The sequence below is a fragment of the Marmota monax genome, unplaced genomic scaffold (genome assembly GCF_021218885.2).
Source record: "Marmota monax isolate L192 unplaced genomic scaffold, Marmota_monax_Labrador192_F-V1.1 WCK01_AAM20220418_F8-fsc01122, whole genome shotgun sequence".
NCBI classification, from domain to species: domain Eukaryota; kingdom Metazoa; phylum Chordata; class Mammalia; order Rodentia; family Sciuridae; genus Marmota; species Marmota monax.
This window is the reverse complement of record NW_026694683.1, coordinates 2,978-16,346: the sequence shown is the minus strand read 5'-3', so window position 1 is coordinate 16,346 and position 13,369 is coordinate 2,978. Positions and strand designations below refer to the sequence as shown.

The 13,369-nt window shown below is 43.9% G+C and overlaps 1 protein-coding gene across 3 annotated transcripts in view; it reads left to right on the top strand.

The window, feature by feature from the left end:
* LOC124078557 (EF-hand calcium-binding domain-containing protein 4B-like) overlaps positions 1-12,395 on the top strand; it is a 73,712-nt gene extending 61,317 nt beyond the window's left edge. For all 3 annotated transcript variants that reach the window (XM_058572368.1, XM_046423399.2, XM_058572369.1), the window contains exons 7-9: positions 7,649-7,739; positions 10,265-10,360; positions 12,188-12,395. In XM_058572368.1, the coding sequence (XP_058428351.1) occupies positions 7,649-7,739; positions 10,265-10,360; positions 12,188-12,379 (379 nt within the window). In that variant the 3' untranslated portion in view covers positions 12,380-12,395. The remainder of the gene's footprint in view (positions 1-7,648; positions 7,740-10,264; positions 10,361-12,187) is intronic.
* Positions 12,396-13,369: the final 974 nt, after the last annotated feature.

Below are 13,369 nucleotides of genomic sequence, written 5' to 3'. Positions count from 1 at the left end.
AATGGTTTGCTTTATAGGATGGGAGAAAGCCGCAAAGTTAGTTTATATCAGACAGCAGAATCTAATTAGGAAAAAACCATCCATCTTGAAAATCCAATTGGCAACTTCACAGCCTTTGCAGAATTTTCTACAAACTCTGTGGTTTCCTTTCATTCATCTGTAGTGTGTGTGTGTGTGTGTGTGTGTGTGTGTGTGTGTGATAGAGAGAGAGGGACAGAGAAAAACAGATAAGCGATACAGAGTCATAGATTGCTTTCAGAGGAATGCAAAAATCCTAAAAACAGGATTTCTCTGTTCACTGTCTATAGACTGAAGCTTCCTGAAGAAGGCAGCAGGGGGCAGTGGTGAGGCCGAGTCCCTACTTGCCATCCTCATCCCAAAGCTGGCTGAGGCAGATCTGCTTCCACTTTCTCTTTGAGAGTTCCACAGCCCAGGGTCCTCACTCTGTTCTGTGGCTGGCATGATCTTGCCCCTCTTCATCCCAGGCAGTGCACTTGGTCAGCCACGTGCCTTGCTCTGTTCAGGCTCATTCTCCAACTGACAGATTCCAGATGGAATTTGGGACACTGACAATCCTAAATGCAAATGTATGGAGTTGTCAGTTTTATACCTTTGGACGCTTAGGAAAACACTGGGATGCTATGGATGGAATTGTGGAACATGGAATCATGGGACCTGGAGTCAAGACCTGGGTGTTCTCCCTGCTCTGGCCCTTGGTGATTTGATCACTTCACTGTTTTACCCTCCTTCACATGCAAAAAAGAAAAAAAGGGGGGGGGGGTGTTGGAGATATATGAGCTTTAGAAGCTCACCATCTATAATGGAGAGGAATGGATCCCCCTGCCTTTGCATTTGTCTCTTGCCAATCTTTACAAACCAGGAACCACACTGATCAAACAACTGCCCACCCCCAAAGAGACACATGACATTAGAATTACAGCCGTCCAAGGCCAGAGGCCACATCTGAAACTCTGCCTTGGGTTCAAGCTCCTGAAATGTGTAGAGAAAGCCACCTCTTCCTTCTGAGATCAAGGTTACCCCATTTATTTAGGAAGGAAATAATTAATTTTTTCTTGGAATGATATACAGCAGGTGGCCCTTCTATTCTATAGGGTTCTCAGACCTGGGAAGGCCTCAACTGCATGGCTCTTTGTATTAGCTTGCTTTGGAATTACCTAGAACCCAGGAGAGGACTGGATAACTTCCTGAGACCTTCTGAACTCCCAACAGATTTTATTCATAAGTGAAGGCAAAGGAGAAAAGAAACAGGAACAAAATATTTTGACCAACCAGTATTCTGTAGCAGGAAGGCCTTGGCCCATTGCAGGAGCTGGAGCCCTGGTGGTGTTGAGTACTAATAATCCTCAGTGTGCAAAACACTTTGTGAAAGTTAATTAATTTTCACAGTTCCTGTGGGAGGCTGGCAAGGTAAGCTATTGCTAACTGCATCTCACCTTCCAGTTCTTTGCAAATGATCTTTAAAGGCCTCTCAGAATCTAAGCCTTTTATTTACATTATGGAATCATGATTTCTCCATCCCTACTTCCTTCTCACGCATTCCCTCCTCAGCTCCCCAGTAACCCCCCTGCCCCCCACACACTCATGGTCAGCCTATAGAGATGAACGTTTACAAGTGCTTGACATTCCCAGGTGACATTTTATCCTCTGAATTGGACCCAGGATTCTGCCCTAGTTTCAGATCTGTCACTCCTTGTGACATTGTCAGTATAAAACTGTTATTCCTTTCTCTCACCTGTTGAAAATCTCTTTTTTCTGGACTCAGCATTTCTTAACTTTTTCGCTAAGAACCCCACCATCCTCCCTACCATCAGAGCAGGGGGATCTCTCCACTTCCTTCCAGCCAGGTTCGGAGGTCACGGGATTACTGTCAGCCAGAACCCAGGCAAGCACCTGTCTTGATGGTGTGTGACTTCTGCCCATCCCTTCCCTCCCTGTTGCACTGGACTTGGTGTTCCAAGATGCTAGATGCCTGGTGTGCAGGCACCGTGACTTAAGTCTGCACTGTCTTATTGAGTGATACTTTAAGGAGGAGTTAATCAACATTTTAGGTGGTGATTTATCAATCTCTTCTTTCCATTTTCAGTCTCCTTGACCTTGGGTTTTCCACCCCTGTGTCTTCTGTCTGCTGATGCCACACCACTCCTGCACACATTTCTTCATGTCATGTGTGCCAAGCTAATGCAGGATTATCTCCAGTTTATATTTTCTCCTTGGGTTGACATCTAGTAACAGATGAGTAATAGAGATTTCCAAATGGGGTCAAGAGGCCTTTGAGAATCAGAGAACTTATTTAATTAGAATTTGTTAAGTGTATTTTATTACCTATTGGGCTGGACACTTCCATATTCATTATCTTCCTTAATTTTCACAAATTCTTTCTAAAGCAGATATTATCATCTGAATTTTTAGATATATAGAACCTTGGCTTACTGAGATAATGCATCTTGTCCAAGATCAGAAGGCTTTTAAATGTCAGAACCAGGATTTGAACCCAGGTCTTCTAATTCTGGGTCTAATGAACTCTGAAGCAACTGTGTCAGCAAAGGGTTCTGATCTAAACTGCTATGGAAGGTGCTATAGGAACTATTCAGCTATCATGGGAGAGAAAAAACAAAGGAGGACAGAAATTAGTGCCTATGACTATTGCTAACTCTGGCTACTTCTCTGCACACTTGACTTTCTCTCTTACTGAGAACACATGTCTCTTTCACTCCCTTTTCTTAATATCTCTTCTGTGTCTCCCCCTCCTCATATAATTCAAAATGACTGGGGTCAGATACCAAAGATTGGGATAATTAGACACTGGGTGGGTCAGGAGTTAGAGGGAGTATTTGGTGAGAATGGCTAATAGAAGACAGATTGAGAGTTATGCCAGGCATTATTAATTGATAGCACAGATAGCTGTTCTACAGTTTGTTGTCCTTGTCTTATTTGATATTTTCACCAAAGTATGGATAAGGGAAAATAAGGGAGAATGTTTTATAGTAATAAAAAAATCCCATCCAAATAGAAAATGCAACATATATAAATCTTTATGTACCAAATGACATAGAAGCAACATGCATAGGCAGAAACTTTTAGAAAAACAAAGAAAATCTGATGAAAACAAGACTTTGGAAGACTTTAACAAACATCTCAGATTTGACACATTAGCCAGGCAAAACACTCAGGATATAAAGAATTTAAAACCATCAAAACAGTAAGCTTAAGAAATGAATATAGAATTGCATGCCTTACAAATAGAATTTGTATTTTTCTGACAGAATTTATTAAAAAATTGATTAATTGTTTCTAGCTACAGAAGAAAAGTCAATAGATTTCAAAGTGTAAATACCTTACCAGAATATTCTCTGACTATGAAACTAGAAACCAATAGTTTGTACATTTAAAAAAACACTCTTCTAAATAATTCTTGAATAAATTAAATTATAAAAACCATACATTACTTAGTGTACATTCTGAGTGTAAGCCAAATTTGCAATATCAAAACTGGGGAGGCCATTGAGCACACTGGATGGCCAGTTGGGATCCACTTATATAATGACAAGCTGTAAAAATGGACAGACACTAGTGAACATGAAATCTAGCAGAAATGCATTTGAGACCATCCTCCATGTCCAGAAAGCTAACAGCAGGAGCACACGTGGAGGAGATATGATGCAGCATCACCATCTGTAAAACAAAAACAGTCACATGGGTGTAAGATTTAGAGGTTTTAGTTGACAAATTGGTTAAGCATTCATCAGCTTTGACATGCTACCAAGAAAAGTCAATTTGATTTTAGGCTGCATGGGTAGATAATGTGCCATCTAGAACAAGAGAGACAATTGCCAGCTCTAATCAGACTCATGCACTGGGCATTCAGTGTGGGTTCCATGGCTCAGCAAAGATGATTAGAGCCCATTCAGAGAAGAGCGAAGGCAATGATATAGAGACTTAAAAAAAAAAAAAAGAATCTGAGACACAGTTGGAGGAAGTAGTAAGTTTAGCCTGAACCCAAGGCAGCTCCTTGAAGTCTTGATGCTATTCTCAAACATATGAAGCACTGTTATGCAGAAGAGGGGTAAGGTCATGAGAAGGCAGATTTCTATGATCCAGAATATTCCAAAGATGAAAGGAGTGCATGAAGAGATAGCAAGTTCCATATTGCTGGAGGTGTTCTTACCAAATTGGGTGAACACTTGATTGTGGCAAGGATTTTAACACTGGAAAAGAGAGGTGGTTGGACCTTGCAAAACTCCCAACCCTGAAATTATTCAATTCCCCTAGAATATGGTATTCCCTCAATATGGCCCCTGAACTTCTGAGTCTGGTACCCCAAATTGCTAATTAAGCAGAGTCCAACATTAACATTTTTCACACATGAAGGTTTGAGAGTACATGACTGATAGAGATAGTCTGAACCCAAGTGAAACCTGAAGAATTTGGGAATACTGAAAATTAAACATCTGGTAATCAAATGAAGACACTCAACAGGAGTTCAAACAAGGGTTTGGCGAGGGTCAGAAGGATGGGAGCAATCCTCCTGGAGAAGACTACAAAGTCTGTGCTGGTATGCATTAGGCAACATGAGTGGTTTTAGAAATTGTGGTACAGAGATTATCTATGATATATATAAATAAGCAAACATGATGGTTCTCTCTCCTTTGATGGCAGGATGTGGCGTGCCTGGTTGGAACACTGCATGCCAGGTGTGCAGATCCTTTCAGAGTGTCTCTAACCACTGCTGCTTTCACAGCCCCTGCAGAGCTCCCTGCTGACACAGGCTTGCGCTCTGCAGTTCCAGCTCACACGCAACTTGCGTCTCTAATGCATTGCTCTGACAAGAGCTTTTATTGACCGAGCTTTTTCTTCATTTTCTGATTGCCCCTGAGCCTTTCCAAACTCAGCAACCCTGTTATTCTTGAAACTAAGACCTTCTTCCTCTCAGAGAGCACTGTTCCCTTGCCCTCCTCAGCTCATGATAATAATCACAAGAATAAATAACCCTGTAAGTTTATTTAGGACGCGGTGTTTCTGACCACTGCACATCCACTTTACTGTTTATCCTGACAATGTCAGGAGGAATGCAGGGCAGGTGCTACCTTCGATGGCAAGAGGTCAGAGCACTAGCCCAAGGTCACGTGGAGGAAATGAGCCAGTTCTAAAATCAGAGATTAGGATCCAGGACTTGTGACTGACCCCTGAGTTGGCTCAGTGACGCAATTGGTGGGAGTAGCACCTTCGTGTTCCATGTTCCTGGGACTGACATGTTCTAACTCAGGCTTGTCATGATGTCATTTAAGCCTGCAGAGTTTCCCAGGAGACTGGTATTTCCAAAGGCTTGGTTCCACATTTGAGTCTGGCTGAGCCCAGGATCACCAATGCCCACATAGAATCCCAGGGTTCCTTGGCTGTAGAGAGGCTTTTTGAGCAAGGGCTGGCAGTAGACACCATTTAGAGACTCTATCTGCTTTCCCTCCATTTGTTTATAATGGTTTGTAAAATAATTTAATTCATGACAAGCAAACTGGCATGTGAACGTGAAGATCAGAGAGAGTGTCAATTTAATCAAGTGAACCTTCAAGCAAAATTAATAGAAGACTTTTAATGATATCATAGAATTAATGTCCTGCATGGTTATTAGGCATAAATGGTAAACAGTTTACATGAATGTCTGTAATTAGCATTGCTTTAGCAGAGCCAAATCAATTTTTAAGTTGCTCTCATCTCACCTTATTAGTTCTCCAATATTTATATAGTTGAAATCACTAGCTAAAATTTTCCTTAATACCCTTTGCTACCTAGCATCTGAATTTCTTCAAACATGGAAGATAGTTCCAGGGACCAAAAGAAAACCATCTTGCTTTTCAAAAGTTTCTTCCAACTGTATCTGTTTCTGACTCTAAAATGTGTATATTCAATAGATTGGCTTTTTCTTCTTATTTTCCCTCCAGGATTTCCTTTTTAATTGTCATGGGTTAGCTGAAGCAAATATAACAATCTTGAACACCTGTCATTTATCAAGAAGAGGTGTCTTACTCTTAGCCAAAAGATACTTGTTACATCAAGGATAACAAACACATTCATAAAGACAGGGTCTCAGTTCATGGAGGTCTTGGAGGACGTCCATCTTTGCTGAGCATACCCAAAGGCCATTGAGGTACAACTTCTGAATGTTAAGTCTAGTTTTGAGGGTACAGCCAAGAATGGCTACTCAGAGGTTGGTGCTCTATTTTGAATGAACTTGACTATAGAGACTCACACCAAGTTTTCTGAAGAGCTGGAAGAATGCCAGTCAAAATGGCACCATGTTCATTTCTGAGTCTGAGCATGTGGTGCAAATGTACCCCCTACTGGCAATAAGAGAAGAAGGGGCAGAATTGGTCTGTGATAAAGCCTAGAACACAGGGAAGGTCTAGCTCTGGATTAAAGTCCCAGGGTGGACAGCCATCATTTTTTGTTCAGAAATCTTCCCAGTACTTCTTAGAACTGGGAACTAGGGCCATTTTCTCAATTATTGAAATCTCTTGGATTGGGGCAGAGTGGGCTTGCCATCATTAGCATTTATAATGGCAGATGACAAACTTTGGGATGTGTCTGTGCATGTGTGTTACACATTCAAAATAGGCCTTAAGAGCTATGACGTCAGCCTGTTCATGGAACCAGGAGTTCTCTTGATTGGAGGGGAGAGGTCAGGGAGTAGAGGCCCAAGAGAGGTGTATTCACTTCCTTGTCAGAGAAAAGGTATAAAAATGTAAGTACTTGGATTTTTTGATGCTTCTTATTATAACTTCTAGTTTCAGGCCAAATGGTGATGTTGGGTCCTTCCTGTTTTAATTTGTAAGAGCATTAGAAGGAGAGCCTATTGTTAGGAGAGAAAGGAGAACCAAAAAAAATCATTCCTGAGGAAGACCTGCAAACCTCATCCCCACAGCTTTGTCTTTTTCTGTAGAAGCAGAGTTCCCAGGCGCTCACTTTCTGTCCTGGGGGCTCTTCAGAGCAGGGAGAGGATGGCAAGAGTGAAAGTAGGCACGAGGACATGGCATTATCATCACCAGCCTTTAATCCATTATCATACAAGAATTATGGATCTCACAAACTTACACACACAATTTCAGGGAGAGTCTTCTGACAGAGCAGTGTCAGATAGTGCTGATGTAGACAGGTAGAGAAATCATCCAAACTGGAAATGAGGTAAACCAAGACACTGAACAGGAGAGAAGCCCACACAATGTAACTTCATACTGTCCCCAAGTACAGGGATCAGCAGAAGGAGCAATGGTGAGTTTGGCAAAGGCTGGGGCCTTGAAATAAAGCAGAATACAGGGAAGATTGGTCCAAGGAAGCTTCACTGAGAAGCATCTGGATCAGCTGAGAGTGGTGCCTGGGAGATGCAAGGAGGAGAGGTCCCATGACATCTACCAGCAGTCAGAGTAGGTCCAGCTGGGCCTTGGTGGTCTGCATACCTTTTAGGTCAGCTGATCCCAAGGGACTGATCCTGCAGCCATGGCTGACCTGATCTGTCAGTCACCCCCACCACCCACAGCTCCAGAAGGAGCTAGTGTCTGAGCTCTTGGAATTATCACTGTGGGATAGGGGATCTCGGAGCAGACCCCATCATACTCTCCTTTTGCTACCTCTGTAGGAAAATCGCTGCTTATGATGAAGAGATCCAGCATCTCTATGAGGAGATGGAACAACAAATCAAAAGCGAGAGGGAGCAGTTTCTCCTGAAAGTGAGTGTCCACTCCCTGGGCTTAGCCAAGTTGACATATTCACCACCCCTGAATGTAAGATTGCAATACTCCTGTTGGTAATGCTACTTTCTCTGTTTTATTTTTCCCCGAGGCATTTGTCACCTTTGAACATGACATATAATGTAGTTGTTTATTTTTATTGATTGTTGTCTATCTCCCTCACATGTAAACTCCACAAAGCAGGAATCTTTTATCTTTTACTTACTAATGTCTCCTCATTTCTTAGGTGATGCTTAGAACATAGTAGGTACTCAACAAATATTTGTTGAGTCAATGAATGAATGGGCTGGTGGATGGATGGATGGATGGGTGAAGGGATGGATGACAGGGCAAACTTTAGCAGCTGAAGTAGCCTGGAGATTGGGTTTGACATTGACTGGCCCCAAACCTGTGTAGCAGACTCACTCAAATACACCAGTCCATTTTACTCCATGCGCCAACAGGACAACCTTTGGAAATTAGACTGCTCATTCTTTTCCCTTAGACACCTAGAAAATGTAATAGTCAAGGAAAAAACCTCAGATACCATGGGCGAAAATGTGAAGCTCACATCCCTTGTTCCTAGTCTGACACATACTTGGATCTTACCAAGTCCTGCTGTTTATCTTGGGAGGTCAAGACTGGTGAAGCTTTCCCTTACCAAGCTCAGCAAGGTCTTTTTGGAATATGTTCATTAAAAAAAAAGAAAAGAAAAGCTGAGGGCTGGGGATGCAGCTCAGTGCTAGAGTGCTTGCCTAGCATGCACAAGGCCCTGGGTTTGATCCACCGCACTGAAAAAGAAAAGAAAAAGAAAAGCTGTGGAATAACAGCCTCCACTGCTTCTCAGCACTGAGCCTGGGCTGTTGTCCCAACCCCTTCCCTTGGACCAATTTCTAATTTTATGCTGCTTCAAATTATCCACACCATTACTCCACTTATTATCACAGATGTCATTCAAACTGAGAGAAATTGGAATGCTTTTCAGAAAAATCCAGCCATGTTCTCCAACCGTAGCCCCTGGAGGCTTGTCAATGTGTTGGACCACCCTGATTTTCTTTTAGAGCTTGGAAACCTCTGCCTGTCCCCGGTTGTTGAATGTGCGTAAGCACTGCTCACACCCTTTCATCAGCAAATCTAAAATAGTCTCTGCAACAGCAACTTCCCCTAGCCCCTGTGATAGAAGAGCCAACTCTTCATCCCAAATGACATGAGATATAGAGGGGACAAGCTCTGCAGGCATTTTGCCCCCTCTACCTGGTCCATGCCTACAGGCTGAACGCATATTTCAGAAGCTAATGGTGGGCCTTGGCGAGGAGGTTGGGAGTGGACAGAGGTCAGAGGAAAAATTCAGGAACAAATTAGGACCATTTAGGATCTGGCTTATGATACCATGCCCCTTAGCTGTCCCCTTCTCTCTTCTTGAATCCGAATACCCAGAAACCTCAATTCCCATGAACATGGGAACTCTTATGATGTCTTTGGTAGTGCTATTAAGCATTTAGATACATGAACTTCTGCCAGGCCATAGAGTGAGGATAGTGATATCACAGTTTATGACATTGTGGACAACCCTTAACCAGGTTTGGATCCTGGCTCTACACTTTCCATTGGGTTTAGTCAGAATGAAAGTTAGTTTTTGATCACTTGTACCTCCAACTCCAGACTGAGAGTAGCTTGAGCATTTTTGTTTTTACTCCGTGAGCAGAGAAACGATGATCCAGAAGAATGATGCAATTTAATCGGGAGATTCAAGGGCTAAAGCCAAGTCTCCTGAGGTCCCACTCAGGGCCCTTCCACTAGACCTGGCTCTGTTGAGAGTGTCAGGCATCCCCACACACTTTCCTCTCTATCCCATAGCCAGCTCCCTTTACACCTGAATCATTAGGGCCTCAGCATCTCTGAGTGGGGAAGTCCAATCTAAGGCTGGAGGGGAGGGGGTTGCTGAGCTCAGAGGCAGAGATATCACAAGCAGCAGGGCCTGGGAGACTCACTCACAATGGAAAATAGTGAGGACTCAGACTCTCAAGAAGAAGTGTTTAGAGAGTGAGGATAAGGTTAAGTGACCCAATGGCAGTGCCCCATGTGGAAAAGAATCTCCAAATTGGAAGGGATTTTTGAGACCATCTACCTCCCCCGCCTTCTACCCACAATTTACAGATGAGGAAAGAGAGACCCAAGATTTCAGTGAGGACCCTATTCTTCCTGTCCAGTATTCCACCACTAATTGACACTGGGTCAATTTGGGGGGGGGGGTAGAGGAAAAGTGGTGGTGCATGGGTGTGGGACATGGTCACACTTGGTGATACTTCACATAGCGCATCACTGAGCTCTTGTGCTTTCTCTGTCTCATGATTCCTTACTGATAGGGCAGGCAGGTCACCAAAGCCCTGGAATGTGGTAGAAGGGCCTCAAAGTACAAAGGGGCGGGTGGCCTGTCCTGCTGAAGAGTAGTTTCAAGTAGAAGGACAAGTCTACAACCCAGGTGCACTGTGTGCCCCGTGCATCCCCTCTACCTTATTTGGCAGGACACGGAGAGGTTCCAGGCCCGCAGTCAGGAGCTGGAAAAGAAGCTAATTGCTAAGGAGCAGGAGCTGGAGAGACTCAACCAGAAGCAGAAAAGGGTATGTTTTGCCAGTGTCCTCAGAGTATCAGGATCTTTCTTCCACCCTTGTCTCTGGCTCTAGCTTGCTTTCCCTGCCATTCACTTATAAACTTTTAAATTTAATCCAAGAAGAACCATATGAATGTACAAGGTAGCATTAAAAGTCCCAGGGAAAGCCTTGCTGATCCCAGGTAAAGCCTTTACTTCTCCAATGCCAGGTGTTTAATTTGAAAATATCACTAAGAATTCCAAGAGGAAACTACAGACATTTTCATGTAGTCATGCCCAGGGGCCATGAGAATGCCAAAACTTGAACTTATTTGGAAAAGGGCTTCAGACAATTTGCTCCCCTCCAAGATGCCTATGGACATCTCTGGCTTGAAAAGGCTCTTCAAAGTTTAGTGTGTCCCTTCTCTGCCTGCCCACACATCTGGGCAAAGTTCTTTAGGCTCCATAGCCCCCATCACCCTGCAGGATGGATGCAGGCACAGACACTCCTCTCTGACTGCCTGACCCTCCAGGAGGCAGACTAGATGGTGTGCTATTCAGGACAGTGTCATTGTGGCTGGGGACACCTGGCTCACAGCCCCAGGAAGACTGATTGCTTAGGAGAGCCTCAGGCTCAGTGGCCTGCTTTCCAAAGTAAGGGCTTATGGGGGAGAGAGGCTAGGATGCCTCTGGCCTCCTGTCCATTTTGCCTGGTTCTGGAAGGAATCCAGCCCTGGAAAGACCCAGACAATTTGCTTCCCTGCAAATAGAGAGAGCTATTTTTAGCGATACATTAAAATAAGCTTAAAGCCACCCCTGCTAAGGCTGGGGACTGTGGCTGCTGCCCAGCTTTGAACTTGGGTTTCGTTCTTTCTGCAGCCAGGTGATGTTCACTCCAGGAACTGCTAGTCCCCTTGCCAGTCCCCGTCCACAGCAGCACCTTGCTTCTCCTACTCTTCTGCCTCCCCCACCACAACACATTACATCTTAGCAATTAGATTTATTCCTCAAATGAATGATTGCCACTCAATTTAATTACTGCATGCTTGCCTGATTACACAGGAGCCTTTTCAGTGTTGCACAAAATTCCTTGTTGTTGCTTCCTCCTCCCTTTACTGGCCACATTCATTAAAGGGGATTTATTGATATATTCGCCTTGGTTGGCCGATTCCTCTGGTGAGAGGGTTGGAAGTCCTGCAAAGCATCATTCCTAGCTGAGCGAAGCCAAAGTTATCAAAATACAGGGTTTTTATTTGCTTTAGGGACGTGAGAAAATGTGGGATCTATGTGACCAGTTTTAGTTATTCCCTAAGAGTTTCCTGGGTTTCTGGAAAGATTTTTTTTTGACAGAGATTAAAGGAACTGAACTTATTTAGCTGAGAGATAACAATGGAATAAACAGATTTACTCTCAGCGTTCATAATTGGGAAGGATGGTTTTATGAAGAGCGCCACTTAACTGTGTCAAGACCAAGGAAAAGAAATTAGCTTAGAGGACAAAGGGATTTAGGTTAGATCTCAAGACTATTCTGACTTTGGGATGAGAGACACAGATGGATTATGGAATTTCCTTTGCTAGTGGTCCTTTTGAACGGAGCAGTCCACGCCCCTTGCTGGCATGTTTAGTGGTCTTATGAAGACAGGGGAGAGAAGAGATGTGCTCCAAAAGCTCCTTTCTCAGTGCAGGAGTGCCTGTGTGTCAGTGAACAGCAGAAAATGCTGATTTAGGCTGGGGACCAAGGAGTGGGGGCAGTGATGGTCCCTGTCTGCCCACCCAGGAAAGCAAGGAGAGGCCTGGGCAGGTGGCTTGCTGATGATGGTGGCTTGTCACTTCCCTCTGCTTCCACGTTCCTTTCCAGCTGGAAGGCCAGTGCACAGCCCTGCATAACGACAAGCACGAGACCACGGCTGAGAATACCAAGCTAAAGCTTACTAACCAGGAGCTGGCACGGGAGCTGGAGCGGACGGCCCGGGAGCTCCAGGATGCTCAGCAGCAGCTGGAAATCCTCCAGCAAGAGGCCTGTAAACTGCAGCAGGAGAAGGAGCTGTAAGTACCATTTTGTACCCTCCTGCTGTTCTCCCACCCCCCTTGACTGCACGTTATCTCCCCTCTTAGAGACTCCATATCCTTGAGCTCTTTCTTCCCTGATTCTTCTCCTAACACCCTTCTAGAATTCAGAGACTGTGAAGCAGTCTGTGCCACGCATAACCTGGGATCCACAAGAAACAGGTAGCCCTCATCTCAGTAAACTGATTACGTGGCTAGAAAGACATGCTATTCCACCCATAAATGTGCAGCATTCTATGCAGATGTCAAGGGAATTGACAGACTTCTGAAGTCAGCAGGCAATTTGATAGGTGTGTGGCAAGTCTCTGAACCGGTCACTGTAGTTCTGCCCATTTTCTCCTAGCAGTGTTCTTCTGTGAGCCCAGTGGGCCCAGTGCAGGGAAGCCCACATCTCTCAGGTCTTGATTTGCCTGTGGACTCCTTTTGGTCTCTGACCATTGGCTCAGTTGGCTAAGCAAAGGCACACCTGAGTGGGAACCAAGGGATGGATCTTATATTAAGCTAAAGGGATTGCTACAAAATCAGTTCTTTATCTTGTCTTAGGCATGTTAGGTGTTCCAAAAAAAAAAAATGTATTTTGAGACCAGGGCAGAGATATCTCACTTGTTTATTTGCCCGCTCATTTATCAACACATTCATTGACTTTTTCATTTGACAGACATTTATTGCAAACTGTTCCATGCTAGGTATCACACAGAACCATTAACATACTCATTTATATTAATAATTTGACATCATCTCATTTGATCTTATAGCATCCTGATGTGGCTGGTACTATTATAAATTCTGATTTACAGATGAGGAAACCAAGGATCAGAGGTTTTCAGTATCAGCCTCAGGATGCTGAGTGTTAGACACACCCTGCTGACACCCCCAGAAAACAATGAGCCAGCCAGAAAATCTTTACACAGGAGTGGGACTGGCCATCATTCACTTACTTACGCCTGCATTCATTCTGCAAAAAGTCATTGTG